General features: G+C 34.1%; 1 protein-coding gene across 6 annotated transcripts in view; it reads right to left on the bottom strand.

Annotated features, from left to right (window-relative positions):
• The window catches only part of ABCA5 (ATP binding cassette subfamily A member 5), a 70,299-nt gene continuing 50,680 nt past the window's right edge, over nt 1-19,619 (bottom strand). For 5 of the 6 annotated variants that reach the window (XM_045080960.1, XM_045080962.1, XM_045080961.1 and 2 more), the window contains 16 exons: nt 17,672-17,842; nt 16,621-16,734; nt 16,111-16,245; nt 14,561-14,635; nt 13,742-13,833; nt 11,582-11,708; nt 11,193-11,310; nt 11,005-11,096; nt 6,447-6,622; nt 6,001-6,076; nt 5,787-5,881; nt 4,710-4,829; nt 3,277-3,426; nt 2,815-2,894; nt 1,660-1,715; nt 1-975 (listed from right to left, as the gene is read on the bottom strand). In XM_045080960.1, the coding sequence (XP_044936895.1) occupies nt 868-975; nt 1,660-1,715; nt 2,815-2,894; nt 3,277-3,426; nt 4,710-4,829; nt 5,787-5,881; nt 6,001-6,076; nt 6,447-6,622; nt 11,005-11,096; nt 11,193-11,310; nt 11,582-11,708; nt 13,742-13,833; nt 14,561-14,635; nt 16,111-16,245; nt 16,621-16,734; nt 17,672-17,842 (1,785 nt within the window). In that variant the 3' untranslated portion in view covers nt 1-867. Of the gene's footprint in view, nt 976-1,659; nt 1,716-2,814; nt 2,895-3,276; nt 3,427-4,709; nt 4,830-5,786; nt 5,909-6,000; nt 6,077-6,446; nt 6,623-11,004; nt 11,097-11,192; nt 11,311-11,581; nt 11,709-13,741; nt 13,834-14,560; nt 14,636-16,110; nt 16,246-16,620; nt 16,735-17,671; nt 17,843-19,619 lie in introns of those variants that run through there. The other variant, XR_006607025.1, reaches the window with a different exon arrangement.

Here is a 19,619-nt window from a genome sequence, read left to right on the forward strand (position 1 = left end):
TGATCACCAAATTATTTTATTCTATAACAAAATATAATGTGCCTTTGGGAGAAAGACGATAAAAAAAATTTATATATTCCATGAGGGGTACAGGAAAAGGTGCGGCCGATTCTTCCAATTGTGTAGATGATGTCATTCTAACCGCAATCAGGCTATTACATAATAAGACTCTACACAAAGTCTTCCTTTAATTGTATTATAATTTAAAAGCCTGTGAATTTTAGTGTAAGCAAAAGAAATGTTTTTTCAAAGACCTAAATCATCTATGTCTAACATCACCTGATAGAATAAGGTCTCATTTCATTTATTATGATGAATGACTGCCGCCTAGCGGATGTCACTGCCTGCAAATCTCTACCTGCACAGATTATCTGGTCTTTATTGCTTTCTGGGATGCCAACTTCCACTCAGTTTCTTTGGAAATTAAAAAGGAGAAACAAGGAAGTTTTGCTTTATATTTCTTTTCTATATATTATTCATGTTTTAGTTCTTTTTATTTAGACTGGGATATCACATACTTATGTTAAGATAGCACAAATTTAAAAATAAAGATAACCATTAAAGATAAAATTATTCTATCACTATTTCTTTAAATCATAAATTTAAAAGCACTGTTTTTGAGAAGTAAAAAAGTAAGTATTCGACCTCACATACAGACTGAAGTTCAATATACTTCATGTACAAACATGCAGTTTCAATTATTTATACACAAGTTTTATTTAAAGAAAAGCAAAACACAAAACCACAGCATTTCAGTCAAGGAAATTAGGAAAATCCCAAGTGCTTTCATGGTTCTTCAGTCACCATCGAAATAATACACCTTTTAAACCAGAGTTAAAATAAATTCAGTAAGCAGACTGAACTGCTTCAGAACACTACTCTGTCTTCCTGTGTTCTTTCCCACCAAAGCGTGCTGTTTAAGGTTCCACAACTGTTATCTTCTTCCTCTTGTTCTTTAGTGAGTTCTACAAAAACCTAAATGAAAGTAAATAAATTAATACAGTATTCCAGTATGGCAATTATCTCAAAGAATGTTTAAATCAGAAACAGTGTAAGACTCTATCTAAATACATTAACCATTCAACTATCAAGAGATACGTTGGCATTAATATTACTTAAACAGAATAACCTCCTTAATCATAAAGTTGAATGCTATGAGGATTAACAGATTGTTTCTTGATAAACATATAAGTAGCAGTCATAAAAAGATGATTTATAAATATTTCAGCAATGTAACTTCAGATATATGAAATAACAACACCCATTTTATTTACTAAAGAATAATACTGAGCCTTTCAAAATAAGTAGATGGAGAGCCTAAAATTGTTTAAGATTATACAAAGTTTAGGCATATTGTGTAACAATTTGTCTCTGGTTCATAAACATCATCCCTCTCCAATATAAGCCAAATGATTAGGGGAACCTGGGGTGGCTCAGTCGGTTAAGCTTCCAACTCTTGGTTTTCAGCTCAGGTCATGGTGAAGCCGCATGTGGCTCCACGCTTATTGGAGAGTCTGCTTTCCCTCTCCCTATGCACCTCCCCTTACACACATTCTCTCTCTCAAATAAATAAATCTTTAAAACCCAATAAATAAATCTAAGCAATTAGATAACACTTACTTCTATAAAAGAATTTTTAAAAATTTAACTTTAGAGTACCTGTTCCAATGTTGCTTGAGAAAAGCTGTATTCTTCAATGGCAAAAGTATGTTTAGCTATTAAAATATGAAAACAATATTTTACTTATTAATATTTCTAAGGAAAAATGGCAGAATAAAAATAAATAAAAATATTTCTAAGAAATAAAAATTTCTAAAGAATAAAAATTCTTCATTTCTAAAGAATAAAAAAAATAACTACTAAGTGGTTAAAAACCTATTTTAAAAAAAATTCTGTAATTAATTCACTTAAATTTGAAACTGCCAAAAAATGTTACCTTCCTCTATCTTGGTTCCCTGAGGCACGCTACCAGCAACATTACTTGCCTCATCTCGCCCCTTTACCCTCCCTGTCTTCCTTACTGTGGCTTTTCTCATGACTTCTTTGGCTCCCTGTTCCCTATCTCTCATTCCACAATTTCCATTACAGCCTGTTCTGAACTTCTTGAATTAGATTCTGGATACAGTTCCTATGGCCATATACTTTTTTGTATTTATTTCAGATCCTGTTGCAATCTAATCTAACATAAAATTTTCTGGCTTTCTATTCATTCCTGGAGTGAAATTCTCCCCAAGCTTTATTAAGTTGTTGCATAGTTTACAAATTCCATAAAACAACCTGTGTGAGAATACCTGTTCCATCCAGGAGTTTACCTCTTACCACTTGCTGGCAGGGTATCTTTATCCTACCAATCATTTATTTTTAAAAACACATCACATTTCAATAAGCTTTTTTAAGCTTTCAGGAATGTCCATATCCCTACACTATGGATTTTCCTCTCCTCTCTTCTGCTGCCACTGGTTTTGCTTCCACTGCTATTTCTAGGGCCTGATACAAAGTGAGGGCTCTGGAAACTCAATGCTCTCACTTCTGGAATGAACCACTGTGTGCTAAGTAAACTGAACTTTCTCGCAGATGCAATGTGAAAAACCACAGTGATGTCAACTAAAATAGTAAAAGGTTTACGCTACAATATACCTGACCTACCAAACCTCTACGATGTTAGTGTTTAACCTATATCTTACATTAAATTAATAAAAGGTTATCTTTTTATTTACAATAGCTTCCATAATAAACAGTCCTAATTTCTAAATTTTTTTAAAAAATTCTTTCATAAATTGAAAAAGCTACCTTACAATCTTTTTCAAATCTTACCTTCTTCCAGCTTAGAAAAAGATTGTGAAAGGGATGGAACATCTTCCTTAGGAATCTTATAAGCCAAAATAGAAGAAAAACTGGAAACAGATAAAATATTAGAAAAATTTAAAAATGGCTGCTAATATGTTCTAAAACTAAAGTTCAAATTTTATTTAAGGTTCAAAATTAAACTCCAACAACTTATTTTGATACATACTTAGAAAAAAATTGTTTTAAATCTTAAAATATTTCCATGTGAAATTCTCTCATTACTACTGGTATGAGAACTTTTAAAAATTTAAATACTATTGAATATTGCAAGATCTAATACTAAGTTGGATATAAAACCCCAGTTATCAGACTATATTAGTCCAATACTGGTGATATAAGCAGAACTTCTTTTTTCCTAATCCTTAAAGCAATAACCACCTTTACAACTATTGCTCTACAAAAAAAAAACTACATTTTTAAAATCTTTACCTCTCTTGACGGCTTGCATTTGGGAAAATATACTGTATTTCTCTTTGAAGGCGGTCTACTTCTAGGTTTTCTATCCAGTCCTTTAACTTTATTTCCAAAAAGTAGCCTTTTCCAAATTTACTCTTCAGATGCTGGACAGTCCCAATACATCTGTAGTGATTTTAAAAGAAAGCTCAGATATAAAATGACTGGACAGTTTCAAAGAATGATTTCTCAAAGGATGAGTTAAATTACATGTATGATGGGATATTTTTAAATGTATAGAGAAGTTGCAAATATAATACAGCGCATCTCTATATACCCCCACCCAGTTTCAGTTTCCCTATCATTATGATCTCATATAACCACGGTACATTTGTCAAAATTAAGAAACCAACACTGATATATAACTATTAACTTTATATTGGACTTTATTTGGTTTTCACCAGTTTTTCACTAAAGTCCTTTTTCTGTTCCAGGATCTATCTAGGATACACACTCCACTTAGTCCCCACAGGTCTGTGACAGTTTCTCACTCTTTCCTCCTTTTTTTGCCTTTGACAGTTTTAGGAATTGGTCAAGTGTTTAGGTAGAATGTCTCTCAATGTGGAATAGTCTGACATTTTTCTCTTTAGACCAGGGTTAGAAGTTTTGGAGGAAATGCCACAGAGCTGAAGTACCTTTCCTATCAGGGGTACATGATGTCTACATGAAATCGCTCTTCTGTGAACTTACTATTGCCCTCTTTCCATACGTTAGAAGAGACTGGCTAAATTCAGACTACACTTAGGAGGTGGAGGATTACCTTCCCCTCCCAGAGGGAGCAGTATCTACATATACTGTTTAGAATCTTTCCCGTAAGGAAAATCTGCTCTCCTCCCACATTTATTGTATTTATTCAACCATTTATTTACAAGAGTATGAACCTGAATTACGAATATATTTATTTTATATTTTGGATTATAACCCAATAAAATGCCTAGCAATTTTTTAAAATAACAAATATCGGGCTCCTGGGTGGCTCAGTGGGTTAAAGCCTCTGCCTTCTGCTCAGGTCATGATCCCAGGGTCCTCTGCTCAGCAGGGAGCTTGCTTGCTTCCTCCTCGCTCTCTGCCTGCCTCTCTGCCTACTTGTGATCTGTCTGTCAAATAAATAAATAAAATATTTAAAAAATCTTAAAAAAAATAAAATCTTTAAAGAAAAAATAATAAATACCATGCATGAAAAACAACATTCCAAGTTATTGAACCATTAAACTAATACACAAATGCAAAGCAGCTAGCAAAATTTCTTAGAAATAAACTATATTTCCAAGTAATTCTACAGAAAGCTAATAGCCAAACATTCAAGTAAGGACACTTTTTTTGGCATTTAAATTTATTACTATAAGTTTTGGAAATGATTACTCAGCACCCCCAGCCCCCGCCACCACCAAACAGCATCAGACATTTACCTTAACTGCCCAGATACCATGATGGCCACCCGGTCACAGACAGCCTCTGCTTCCTCCATATAATGAGTGGTCAGAATAGCAGCCCGCTTTTTATTTTTAAATGCAGTTCGAATTGCTCGCCTATAAAAGATAAGTAAAATAAACAGAGTAAAGCATCTCAATGTTAATGAAAATCCAACTATTTGGTTAACTAAAATTTATTAGTATCTATTGCTATAGTTATTACAATCTGCCCAACTATGATTCTTCTAATTTCTTTTCCTTTATTTTGGAAAGTTTGTCAAATAAACAGAAATTCCATGATTTCAAATGTTTTTTTTTTTTTCAAATGTTTTATGCATTAAAAATAAATGATAAAATTTGATGCTTTTTCATGTTGTAACTAAAATAGCCATAAAATCATAGGGAAAATGTAATATGTTTCTGTCCTACACCTCACACTTTAAAGACAATGGAAATATAGGTTCAAAGAGTTGGGTCAACCAACTAGCACCATGAATTCCTAGGCATTCCAACATAAACTCAAGCCAATATTATTACAAGAATTAGAACTTAAGTTAAATGACTTGGAAAAAATCTTTTAAAAGCTATTCAGACAGCAGTACTCTTTATCGTAATAATTAACCATATATTTATTTTTATTCTTAAATAAATATTATTAATATTTTATGAAAGTATAAATCCTGATAAAGTTTAAAAGTTTATGGCAGGGGTTCCTGGGTGACTCAGTTAAGCATCTGCCTTTGGCTCAGGTCATGATCTTCAGGTCCTGGAATCGACCCTATGTCGGGCTCCCTGCTCAGTGGGGAGCCCATTTCTCCCTTTCCCTCTGCTTCTCCCCACTGCTCGTGCTCTGTCTCTCAAATAAATAAAATCTTAAAAACAAATAAGTAAAAGTTTATGGTGTTCTCTAGAAATCAAAATATTTAATTACTATTTTGTCATTTGTGTAAGATTTTAAATCAATATGCAATATAACTAATATAAAACCATTAGTTATAATAAAACAAACTATTCTTTTATTTTAAAGTATGATCTAGTATAATGTGTCTCAAGCATCTTTCACGTCATACTCACCACATGTGCTGTTTCGCTTTAGGATCCATACCTGTAGATGGCTCATCTAACAGGGTAATGTGAGGATTCCCCAGCATACTCAGGGCAAAACACAACTAGATAGAAAGAAAATGGGGAGGGGACTAATATTTGCATAAGAAATTTTATCAAGACAGTATTAGGCTCTAAACTATAAATAAACCATACACACATCTGTTGTTTAAAAAAAAAGTACCTTTCGCTTGATTCCTGCAGGTAGTTTCTTTATAGTTTTCTGAAGGTGTTCTTTTAAATCAAGTGCATTTGTTATCCTGCAAAATAGGTAATACAAAATGACTATATGATCACTCACTGTTTGTAATCATTGACAGTCTTCTTTCCAGAACACTCAGTTGGAGCTTACTATAAATTAGACCTTCAATCTACATAATCTTAAACAAATCACTATCTTGACAAAAAGGTTTACTTTAAGTTTGTCATTTATAGGTATATTTATTCTGTAATTAAAAATAGAAAAATTATTTTTTATTTTTATAACTATCATAATTATGTAAAGAATTTATGAAAAAGTAATGACCGTTTTCTATGAACAGTATGATCCACAAAAATTGTTTTTAAAAATTAAAATTATAAATGTAAAATGTAAACCTTTCTCTGGGTAACAAAAAGTTTTAATTTTACCGAGTTATGACTTCTTTCATGTCACTTGAGCTCATTCCTTTCACAGCTCCATAAATTTCAAAATGTTCCTGCAATGTAATATCCGGCCACAGTGGGTTTATCTGAGGACAGTATCCCATATACTTAACGGAATCATCACCATCAGTTGGCTCTGAAGAATAATCTCCAAGAAATACCTACAGAAAAACAAACCAATTTTAAATAACTTTTGGCTTAATTTACACTGTGAAGAAGTGGTAAGTGAATTAATTCAAACTCTTCTCTAGAACCAAGTAATAGTAAGTCAAAATTTTATTCCTTTTGGTGAAGAAAGGACATACATAGCTAAGTCAGAGTCCAGTGACATGGCCCAAAAGGGCGATAAGGAATGTAGGTTGACTGAAAAGATAAACTAGGATGATCAAGGGACCTCACTGGAAGGTGTTATTTGTGCCATGGAGGTAAAACAAATTAAATCATTTAGATTTCTACAGGGTAAGGAACACTAAATATAAGGATTAGTTAAGGCAAAAACCCAGAAGAGTATGCCTGGCATTTTCCAGGAAATCAATGGACCAGTGTGGTTGGTGTAAAGTAAGAAAGGGGGAGAGGAGCAGAAGACAGGATCAGAGCAGTTCTGTGAAGTTTCCACAAAGTGGTGATATGCTTACAATCAAAGGATAATTAATGGCAGGGTCAATATTAGTTCCTATATCTCCTTAAGTTAATAAGACTGTCTTCCACAGATCAGGCTGGCAGCAGGTCTGTCCACAGAAACCTGGCAGGCCAGAAAGGAGTGGAAGGAAATATTCAACATGCTGAATGGGGAAAATAGGCAGCCAAGAATTCTTTTTCCAGGTTGTCATTCAGAATAGAAGGACAGATAAAGAGTCTCCCAGAGAGGGGCACCTGGGTGACTCAGTCATTTGAGTGTCTGACTCTTGTTTTTGGCTTAGGTCATAATCTCATGGGTCATGTTATCAAGCTCCCCCTCCAAATGGGGCTCCACATGTGGTGGGGAGACTGCTTGGTGGTTCTCTCCCTCTACCTCTCCCTGACTCACTCTATCTCTGTCTCTGTCTCTCTCTGAAATAAATAAATAAACCTTAAAAAAAAAAAAAAGGAGTTTCCCAGACAAACAAAAATTATTTTTATTAGTTTGTGACCACTAAAGCAGCCCTGCAAGAAATTTTAAGGTGAACTCTTCAAGCGAAGGAAAAATAAAGGCCAAAAGCAGCAAGGCTAGAAAGAACCAGAGAACATCACCAGAAATACCATTTTTACAGGTAAAAATTTTACAATGGCACTAAATTCCTATCTTTCAGTAATCACTCTGAATGTAAATAGACTAAATGCTCCAATTTTAAGACACAGGGTACCAGAATGGATTAAAAAACAAGACCCATCTATATGCTGCCTATAAGAGATTCATTTTAGACCTAAAGCTGAAGTAGTCATACTTCCATCAGACAAACAAGATTTTAAAACAAAGACTGTAAAAAGAGTTGAAGAAGAGCATTATATCTTAATTAAGGGGTCTATCCATCAAGAAGATCCAACAACTGTAAATATTTATGCCTCCAACTTGGGAGCACCCAAATATACAATTCAATTAATAATAAACATTAAAAACTTAATGATAATAATATAATATAATAAGGGGACTTTAAAACCCCACTTACAGCAATGGACAGATCATGTAAGCAGAAAATCAGTAAGGAAACAATAGCTTTCAGTGATATACTGGACCAGATGGACTTAACAGATATATTTTGAACATTTCATCCTAAAGCAGAAAAATATGCATTCTTTTCAAGTACACATGGAACATTCTCCAGAACAGATCACATACTGGATCCACAAATCATCCCTCAACAAGTACAAAAAGACTGAGATCACACTATGTGTATTTTTAGACCACAGTGCTATGAAACTTGAAGTCAACAACAAGAAAAAATTTGGTAAGACCACAAATATATGGAGGTTAAAGAACATCCTAAGTTAACCAGGAAATTAAAAGAAGAAAAAAAAATACACAGAAGAAAATGAAAATGAAAACAGGAGAGTCCAAAACCTTTGGGATACAGCAAAGAGGGAAATATATTGCAATACAAGTCCACCTCAAGAAGCAAGAAAAGTCTCAAATACACAAGCTAACCTCATAGCTAAGGGAGCTAGAAAAGGAATAGCAAATAAAGCCTAAAGCCAGCAGAATATAAATAATAAAGATTAGAGCATAAATACACAATATAGAAACAAACAAACAAAAACAGTAGAACAGATTAACAATACTAAGAGCTGGTTCTTCAAAAGAATTAGTAAAATTGATAAACCTCTAGCCAGACTTATCAAAAAGAAAAGAGAAAGGGCCCAAATAGATAAATCATGAATGAAAGAAGAGAGATCACAACCAAAACCACAGAAATACAAATAATTACCAGACAATGCTATGAAAATTATATACCAACAAACTCGGCAACCTGGAAGAAATGGACAAATTCCTAGATACCTACAAACTAACAAAGCCAAAACTGAAACAGTAAGAAAGAGAATTTTGAACAGACCCAAAACTAGCAAAGAAACTGAATCAATAACCAAAAATCTCTCAACAAACAAAAGTCCAGGGTTGGATGAATTCCCAGATATTTTAAAAAGAGTTAATGCCTAGTCTCCTCATACTATTCCAAAATATAGAAATGGAAGGAAAACTTTCAAACTCATTCTATGAAATCAGCATTACCTTGATTCCAAAACCAAAGATCCCACTAAAAAGGAGAATTCCAGGCCAATATCCTTGATGAACATGGATGCAAAAATTCTCAATAAAATACCAGTGAATCAAATTCAACAGTACATTAAAAAAATTATTCACCATGATCAAGTTGGGTTTATTCCTAGGTTGCTGGAGTGGTTGAACATTCGCAAACCAATCAATGTGATGATACACCACATTAATAAAAGGAGAAGTACCATATGATCCTGTCAATAGATGAAGAAAAAGCATTTGACAAAAAAACAGATCTTTTCTTAATAAAAACCCTCAAAAGGTAGGAATAGATGGAACATACCTCAATATGGCCTTTGCATAAAGGCCATATACAAAAGACGCACAGCTCACCCTTGATGGTGAACAAGACTAGGATGCCCAGTCTCACTGTTACTATTTAACATAAGACTTACCTTAGCAATCAGACAACAAAAAGAAATCAAAGGTAGCCAAATTGGCAAGGAAGAATTCAAACTTTCACTTTTTGTAAATGACATGATACTTTATGTAGAAAACCTGAAAGATTCAACCAAAACATTGCAAGAACTCATACATGAATTTAGCAAAGTTGCAGGATATAAAATCAATGTGCAAAAATCTGTTGCATTTCTATACACCCATAATGAAGCAGCAGAAAAATAAATCAAAAAATCGATCCCATTTGCAATCAGACCAATAACAGTTAAAATACCTAAACATAGCTAAAGATATAAATGGTCTGTACTCTGAAAACTATGGAAGATGCTGAACTTATCACTCACCATCAGGGAAACACAAATCAAAACCACAATGAGATGCCACCTCACACCTGTAAGAATGGCTGAAATTCACAATGAGAAACAACAGGTGTTCGCATAGATGCTGAGAAAGGGGAACTCTCTTGCACTGTTGGTGGAAATGCAAACCATTGCAGCCACTCTGGGGAACAGTCTAGAGGTTCCTCAGAGTAAAAAACAGAACTATCCTATAATCCAGCAATTGTACTACTAAGTATTTACCCAAAGGATACAAAAATACAGATTCAAAGGTGTGCATGCACCCTGATGTTTATAGCAGCATCATCAGCAATAGCCAAACAATGGAGAGAGCCCAAAATGTCCATTGACTGATGAATGGATAAATGATACACACACACACACACACACACACACACACACACACACACTGGAGTATTACTCAGCCATCAAAAAAGAATGAAATCTTGCCATTTGCAATGATGTCGATGGAGCTAGAGCATATTATGCTAAGTGAAATAAGTCAGAGAAAGACAAATACTGGATGATCTCACTCATATGTGGAATTCAGGAAAACAGATGAACATATGGGAAGAGGAAAAAGAAAAAAAGGAGACAGGGAAACAAGCTTAATGATAGAGAACAAACTGAGGGTTAATGGAGGGAAGCCGGTGGGGGATGGGCTAGACAGGGGATGGATATTAAAGAGAGCACTTGTGATGAGCTCCAGGTGTTATATGTATATAATGAATCACTGAATTCTACTCCAGAAACTAATATGCACTGTATGTTAACTAACAAAATTTTTAAAAATACAAAGATTGTCTTCCATTAAGTAGGTAGACAAATCACCCATGCATGTAATAATTATAAAAGCAAAAACATTGTCTATGGGTGCATCTGCATGTGTGTAAATTTTATTGTGTACATTATTTTCAAAGATAACCAAAAAGATAATTTGATTAAGCTATACTAAAAAATGAATACTATGAACATAAAATCCTAATCTGCTGTTAAATTTATTTTAACTAAAAATGTAAATCACAGTCAGCATCTTCCATACCCTTATATATCATACCTGGCCTGAAGTTGGTTCAATATCACCAACCAGAATATTGATAATTGTGCTTTTGCCTGCACCATTTGGACCCAGTAGCCCCAAGATCTCTCCTAAAAAAGTTGAAAGAAAAATCATCATATGTAAATCAAATTAAAAATGGAAATTACTCTTCTGGAAAAATTATTTAAGAAAAAGCAAATACCAGCCTTTTTTCACACAGAAAGAGACATATTTAGTTGCCACTTTCTTTACTTTTCTTGTAAGAAGAAAATCTTTCTTGTCATCATATTCTTTATGCAAATTGCTGACCATAATGGCTGGCTTCTAATAAGGGAAATAGGATTTAAAAAGAGAATAATAAATCAGATACACCTATCATGGAATGACAGGCTGCCCACAATTCATGTCCATATATCATAAGAACTATATTTACTAATAAGAAATATTATGTAAATAAAGATCCATTTATGACTGAAATAATGTCTTATTCAAAAGTAGACAAATGCATTTTTTCAAAGAAAAGACTTTTTTCCATATTAATTCCTATACATGATGACTGCACATTTAATAAGACTTATGATAAAGACTAAATTACCTCCTCACAACACTGGCAACTCATTAGCTCTTTGACCTTTAGTCTTTCAGCTTTGACATCTTCATCTTCATCCTCATTGCTTGGTGGTTCTGGATACTTCCTATTTTTGGACTTTGTTGAAAGAGTCCTATATATTAAAGATAATAGATTTTCAAATAATTAATAGAGTAAGAAATTCAGCACTTCATGGGGAAAAGACCAAAAAAATATACCAATCTGAGATCTGTGATCTTCTTTCTGAAAGGTGGAATTAGAGAGCTATTTTTCACTTATGAATCCATTTGGATGATGTTATCAAAATTCATTCATTTTTCATTCATATATGACTGGTATGTGTCATGTACTATTTCATACAAACATAAAAAGATTTTAAAAAGCATTTAGCCATCCCTCAAAGAATTTACTGTGTGGGTATACATGATTGTCCTGGGCCAAGTGGATATAAAGGGCTGAACTCAGAACTCACAGGAACACTAAAAAAGTAGGCAGAGAAAAAAAAAGCAAAGTGCTTCAAAAGGAAATTTTGAAGTATAAGAGAGGTAAAGGGATAAAACAGGAGTTGACATTATGGACAAAAAAGGAACAAGAGAAAAGTATAAATAAGGAGGAAGAAGTCAATCATAGGAAAGTAGCAGTTGAGATGAGTAAGCAGAGCCTACTTGATGAGCAACAGGAAATCATTAGTCACTTTACTGAAAATAGCATCAGCAGAGAAGCAAGTGCAGAAACCAGATTGCAGGGAGTTAAGGAATGAACGGGAGGTGAGAACTGGAAGTAGAAGCTTCTTGCTATGAAAGAAAAGACAAATACAGGACAAAAGCTAGAGGGATTCAAGTTTAAATGAGATTTAGGAGTTCTGATTTCTATTAGTTTGTTTTATGTAAGAAAGGTAACTCCCTCCCCAGAGAAAAATATCCTATTTAGATCCAAAAGGGAAAGATACAGAAAGAGAAAATAAAAGTAACAGAGTAACATCCTTAAGTAGACAGAATAAATGAAGACATGGATAACAGGAGGGGTGCCTCTCCCTCCGGAACTAGGAAAAGGCATAAATGATGAAAGAGGTGGATAAGTGTGTAAAGATTTCTAGTTAAGTGCTTCTGTTTTCAGAGATGGCAAGATCTTCTATTGAGAAGTAGAAAATGAGGGAGGTGACTGGAGAAGTTGAGGAACACAAAGAAGGCTTGGGATAACTATCGAAAAGAGACAGGAAGAAAATGGGGTAACAAATGTTAACACAAAGCTGAATTTATACAGGATAAACCCATTGTATTAGAAAACTGCAGTGTTAGGTTAATTTTCTCTACCCTGTAATCAGACTTACCAAAATTATGATTTTTAGCAGATAAGTGAAAGAAATACCGAAGTTGAATACAGGGTGCTGAAAGGGATGAAAGTGATGAATCACATGAGTGAAGCTGAACGGAGAAATGGTGAAAACAGTGATTAGTAGATACATCTGAAGAACAAAGTCAGGGGTAGAAACCATAGGAGAAAAGTCCAATAAGACTAATAAAATAAGAAAGCTGGAAAGATGAAATGTGACTGGTAGCATGGGACACAGATGAAGTGAACAGCAGTGATGGCCCGGCTCTGACCCAAATCAACACATGAGTGCAGAGAAAATCAGACACTGAGGGATAGGGTGTTAGAAAGGTTATCTCAGTGGATGCTGATTCTCCCCCAAGATGACTGCAGGAGAAAGACGGAGAGCCAGAGGCTAAGTCCTCAGTGGATAATAAATATGTTCACAGCAGCATTATACATAATGGCCAAAAATAGAAACAACTTAAATGTCCAACAACTGATGAACAGGTAAGTCAAGTGTTACCATATGACTTATCTGCAGAAGAAAAGAAAAAAGTAATGAAGTATTGCTACATCATGAACCTTCAAAACATTATGGTAAGTAAAAGCAGCCAGACACAAAAAGACTATATATTATATATTTCTATTTATATGTATGTTTATTATTGGCAGATCTATAGCAACTAGATTAGTAAATTAGTGGTTATACAGGGCTGGGCGCATGCACAAGGTGGGGGGCACTGATGACTCTAAGGGGTTTTTTTGAGAGTGAAGGAAATTACCTAAAAGTAGAGTATATACTATGTAAATATACTTAAAAAAAAATTAAAACTTATAAAAAAATTAACTGACCTGAAAAAAGGATCCTTTCTTATTGACCTGCCTCCGTATTTTTTCTCATAGTACTGTAAGAGGAAAATCCAGAGTACACACTGCAGGTAAGGCTACAAGAAGAACACAGAAGATGTCATGACTCAATCTTTTTTCCCCCATATCAATAGAACAAAGACCACATGCATCAGGTTCCTTACCATCACACCAAAATAATCATTATTTTCTTCACATGTCATATGTGTTAAGATTGTTAATGCAAACCAATGTAGATTTTTAGTAAAATAATCCTTCACATATTTTTCTACCTCTATCAAGTTCATCGGTTGTCAGCTTCATAAAATATAATCACAGGAAAAGTTATTTGTACTTCTGAGGAAGCCAGGATTATAATTAAATAGAATAACATATGAGAGCCAAATATATTTAAAATGGACATAGTCAATAAAGGCATTACCAACAAAATGCATATTGGATGGCACTAACTAACCCACTTGACTTTTTTTTTTTTTTAAAGATTTTTTTTTTATTTATTTATTGACAGAGAGAAATCACAAGTAGATGGAGAGGCAGGCAGAGAGAGAGAGAGAGAGAGGGAAGCAGGCTCCCTAATGAGCAGAGAGCCCGATGCGGGACTCAATCCCAGGATCCCGAGATCATGACCTGAGCCGAAGGCAGCAGCGGCTTAACCCACCGAGCCACCCAGGCGCCCCCCCACTTGACTTTTTGAGGCACCTTCATTCTTATGCAACACGGTAAAAACTAAAAGAGAGTTAAAATCATACAACCAAACTGCTCTGAAGGTAGCATGCTAAGGCCAAAATTTTTGTTATTTCTTACCGATACAACAGCCACCAAAAGCCTATCCCATGGATTATAGGTGTCTTCATTTTTTCGAATATTCTTCCAAGAAATCTAAGACAAAAATTTTTTAAATTGACATGCTGCTATGATAAGATGATATAATGGTATTTGGTCTTAGACCCAGTCCCCAGGACACAGGGACAGAGGTGAAAGGAGCATCTTTTGTTATTTAAAATAAGCCCCAATCAACCAAAACAGTTCATTCTACAGAGGTGACTCTTGGAGGAAGGTGCTGTTTGACAACGGAACCAACCAAGTGATTAGAAGATGGAAACTACCGGCCTCATCCACTGATCAAAAGGGGAGAGGGACTGATTATCTCATTATGCCTCAGTAAGAAAACCTCCATAAAATTCTCCGTGTTAAGCACAGGGTTTGGAGAGTTTCCAGGATGGTGAACACATCCACAGGCTGGGAGGGTGACACGCTCAAAACTCCACAGGGTCAAAAGCTCCGGTACTTGGGACCTTTCTGGACTTTGCCTTCCCTATCTCTGATTCTACTTACTTGCATATCCAATATAATAAACTGGTAAAAGTACATAAAGTGTTTCCCTAAATTCTATAAGCCATTATAACAAATTAGTGACTATGTCAAGGAGTCATAGGTACCGTGGATTTGTAGCCACCTCAGACACAAGCATGGGTTACCTGCAGACCCACTACTTGGATCCGGCATCTGAAATGAAGGGGGCAGTTTTGTGGGGCTGCATGCTTAACCCAGAACATAGCCCTGAGTCTGCATTAACTCCAAGTAGTTCGGTGTCAGAACTGCTTTATGTGAGTGAAAAACCCATACACATTTCGTGTCAGAAGTGTTGCGAGTAGTAGTTTTCTTATAGCTGCAATGTGCAGGACTACTTCAATTAAAATGCATTTGTTCAGCAAAGATGTATTCTCTATACATAAGTTAGCTATTAGTATTAATAGCTATTTCTACTTAGGTTAAAATCTTCCCCACACCATTTCTATCTGGGGATGTATAAATTAAACATATTAAACTGAAGAAAAAAGAAAGCCGGGGAGGGGAAAAGGGAGGGCGGTACGTAAAATTAAGTCAGCAACTCATTCTAAATCACTAATTCATTATTTAATTTTTTTCTAATCACATGCAATTTTTTTCAGTTATCCAGGCTTAATAAAACTAATGTTTTATTTTTTATTTGAAAAAAAGTCTCTTACACTTTATTTTCTCTCATCCCTCTGTAGTACAATACATTATTTCATCCCTGAAAAAGTCCCCCAAAACAAACACTGACCAAAGTCAGTTCATACTTGGAATTTATGTGCATCCTTTTGGGAATCAAAGAACAGTTAACAGACGTACTCCTCTGAGATTTTACGGCTTAAAGATATGCTTGAAAAGATTTCACAGTAATCTTAAACTGCTGCTTAATAACATTCAAATCAAGTAAAGAGCAGCTAAGCTCTTTTTTTTTTTTTAACTATATTCAGTATAAGAACTAAGATCTCAAAGATTAGGCAGTATTTATGCTTTACAAATATCAAAGCGTATAAAAGACCTACCTTTATGAAACAAATCAGACAACCTAGAAGTGGATAGATTGGAATGACTATGGAAAAGGTATAATGAAGAACAGCCGTAACTGTGTATCCCATAAAGAACGTTATTTCGGTGATTGCAATGCAAGCCAATGCTGTCTAAAGAGAAAAAATGAGAAAACAAGTGAAAAAGTGTTTAGCAGTTTTTACAAACCCACTTCTAAGTCTGTGCCTTGGTATTTACTGTTTTTAATCCTCTAATGAAACACGGAACCAGAGGTGATACTTAGCCAGGAGGGGCCAGGCCCCGCTGTTTGCCCCCCGGTATCCTTGCCATGTAATTCTTATGTGCCTTCAGTACCACCCCTTGGTGGAATGGGTGATGCATTAGACAGAGATGCTGTCAGATAGCTACCTAAGTTCTGTACTCAGAAAAGACACAATAACATTTTGAACATAAGCCTGCAAGAATTCATGATGTACAAGTAAGCTACTATGAAATGCTGGGGTGAAATAATATAAAACATGACTTACCACAGAATAGATAAATGACCAAAACTCTTTGGTATTCAAAATTTTTTTAAAAGTGAAGGAGATAACATAGGTAAACAGAATGACTGATGGAACATAACCAATAAGGCAAAAAACCTGTAAAACAGAAATGTGCACATTTATGTAAAAGTATGAACAGCTAACAATACATATGACATAAAACACCAGTTGTATCAAAATATTAAGGAATGATTATTTTTCAAATTTTATGTCTCAAGTAAACACTCCAAAACTGAATTGTAGTTACTTGAGATATTACCATGCACATTTTTCCTAAATCAGTAAAACTCATACCTGTCAACACAATCCTGAATAAATAATCTACACTGAACACTTTTCTAGTTCTTTTTTATACCAACCAAAATGCTATCTCTACCCATGTTATAAAAACAAGTATACTACCTGTTTTACCCTTCTCAACCAACTATTAGCTACTATTTCAATATACAGCATTCAATACATTTGGCAAATATTTAAGAAAAAATTATTAATTTATAAACCAGAAATTCATATGTAAAGTCAGTATTATCTCTGGCAAAATGATAAAATTGCTTTCAGAAACCCCAAACTCACCTAGTTCTATTTTCCCTTTTTCCTAATACAAATTATTCACATGAAGGGTCATATACAGATGAACATGAATGTAAGCCATACTCTTCCTTAGTATTTTCAGCGATATTTTAAATTATGGAATAAAAGAGCTTCTTTTGAAATTATTTTCAGGCATAGGGACAGGAAGGACTGCTTAATTATTCCTGATTATACACAAGTATTGTAGTCTGCAGAAAGACCATCTCAGTCTCAAAGAATTATTTTATAATGATGGCTAGTTGCTGTTTTTTAAAAAATCACTTATAGTAATATAAGTTGCATTATAAGTATCATATACAATGATTAAAATAGATACTGGTTCTACTTTCTATTAAAAAAATTAATATCCAAATTACTTGACAAACCACTTGTCATGTTTATAAATACTTAGTTTTTTTAAATAACATTTCATTTATAAATAACATAAGTAATATTAACTTACCACAGAAAGGAACTTTATAGCATAAAAATATAATCCATAATGAAACGCAAATAAACTTCCTAGCATCAAAATAAGAACAAGAAAAAATAAGGGGATATCAACAATAGCTTGTCCAATCCAATACGCAGATGGCAAAAGTCCTGAAAGTTTAAGCTGGGTATAAGCTTTGATCTACAAAACAAAAAAGAGCGAGGAGGGAAAACTGATTATAACTGTAAACAATTTTACACAAAAAAATTAGCAAATTATTGTGGAACTCTAAATTTTACATCAACAAAACAAGACATTCCAGGTCTCTAGGTAATAAAAACCCTCCTACAATTAAATATAAATTCCATAAAGTCTTTAATTTGGCTCGGTCTTGAGATGTAACAATTTTGACAAAGGTTTTCAGAATCAGAATACAGCAGAGTTAAGAAACACAAAACTAAAATGAAGCAAAAGATGTCATGGGGATTATAGCTGTGCAAACAATAAGTAGCCAAAACAATGTCACTTTTATAACTCTGTGGAAGTAGATGAAAGATATGTTTAAACAAAAAAAAATTCTCATTTTTAAAAATTAAGCTTTCATGAAAAACTAATAAACTGCTAAGTGTCTTCAGGATTTACATAAGGTTTTCAGCTAAAGAGTGAAACTCTGTACTGATAATTCATTTTAGCCCTTTATATACTTCTTTGTAGTATAAGTTGTTATTACTATAAGTAATTAGCATTTTCATGTATACAAACAGTAAACTTAAATGATCTGAGTTTTCCTCTCTCATCTTCTCATAATTTGAAATTTCAAAAAATATTTTATAAATCCCAATACCTAACAATTTTACTCAGTTCATTTTTGGCTTCTTTAAAAACATACTCCTAATAATTAAATATATTATATGAAGGAGCTAGCCATAGAGATAACAGATGCATGGAATATAAAGACTTGTTAAGAAGAGGATAAGTGATAAAAATGTACAACTTTATGTTCAATGAATTACAAGAACAAAAATATAACAATATAAGTATGAAAACATAGAGTTACTCTGGCTCATCCATGCTTTTGTCACTCATACAATGCTGGTGGGAATGTAAAACAGAATATCCACCCTGGAAAACTGTTTGACAACTTCTTACAAAACTAAACACGGAATCACCATATGACACAGCATTTGTACTCTTGGGCATTTATCACAGAGAAGTGAAAACTTACATTCACACAAAAACCTCTACACAAATGTTCACAGCAGCTTTATTCACAATAGTCAAAAACTGGAAACAATCCAGATCCACACCATGGACTACTATGCAGCAATAAAAAACAATAGACTACTGATACAATTTAAACAAACTAAATGAATCTCCAGGGAACTATCCTAAGTGAAAAAATCTAACCCCTCCCAAAAATACGTTATGATTCCATATATATACTCTTGAAATATCAAAATTACAGAAATAGAGAATAGATTAGTGGTTACCAGAGGTCAGGGAGGGGGTAGGTGTGTGGGCTTGAAAAGGGCAATAGGAGGAATCTCTGTGGTGAAGCTGCTCTATCCTGACTGTACCAATGTCAATATCCTGGGATTTTACTATTATACCACAATTTTATGAGCTATTATTGAGGCGAAGTGAGTAGGATACAGAGGATTTCACTGTATTGTTTCTTAACACCTAATATGAATCTACAATTATCTCTAAATAAAAATTTGAATTAAAAACATTTAAGTTGAAACAAAAGAGAAAAATGCAATTGTCTATTAAGTTTTACTGTGAGTTGTGGGTGTTACGGATATTTCTTAATTCTCTTATGCTTTCCTACCTTTTTTTTGAAAATTATTTGATAGAGAGCAAGCGCACGAGTCAGGGTGGGGAGGGGTAGAGGCAGAGAGAGAAGCAGACTCCCTGCTGAGCAGGGAGTGCTACCCGGGGCTTGATTCCAGGACCCTGAGATCATAACCTGAGCTGA

This window comes from Mustela putorius, unplaced genomic scaffold (genome assembly GCF_011764305.1).
Source record: "Mustela putorius furo isolate JIRA1106 unplaced genomic scaffold, ASM1176430v1.1 tig00000487_pilon_pilon_pilon, whole genome shotgun sequence".
In the NCBI taxonomy this organism is placed as follows: domain Eukaryota; kingdom Metazoa; phylum Chordata; class Mammalia; order Carnivora; family Mustelidae; genus Mustela; species Mustela putorius.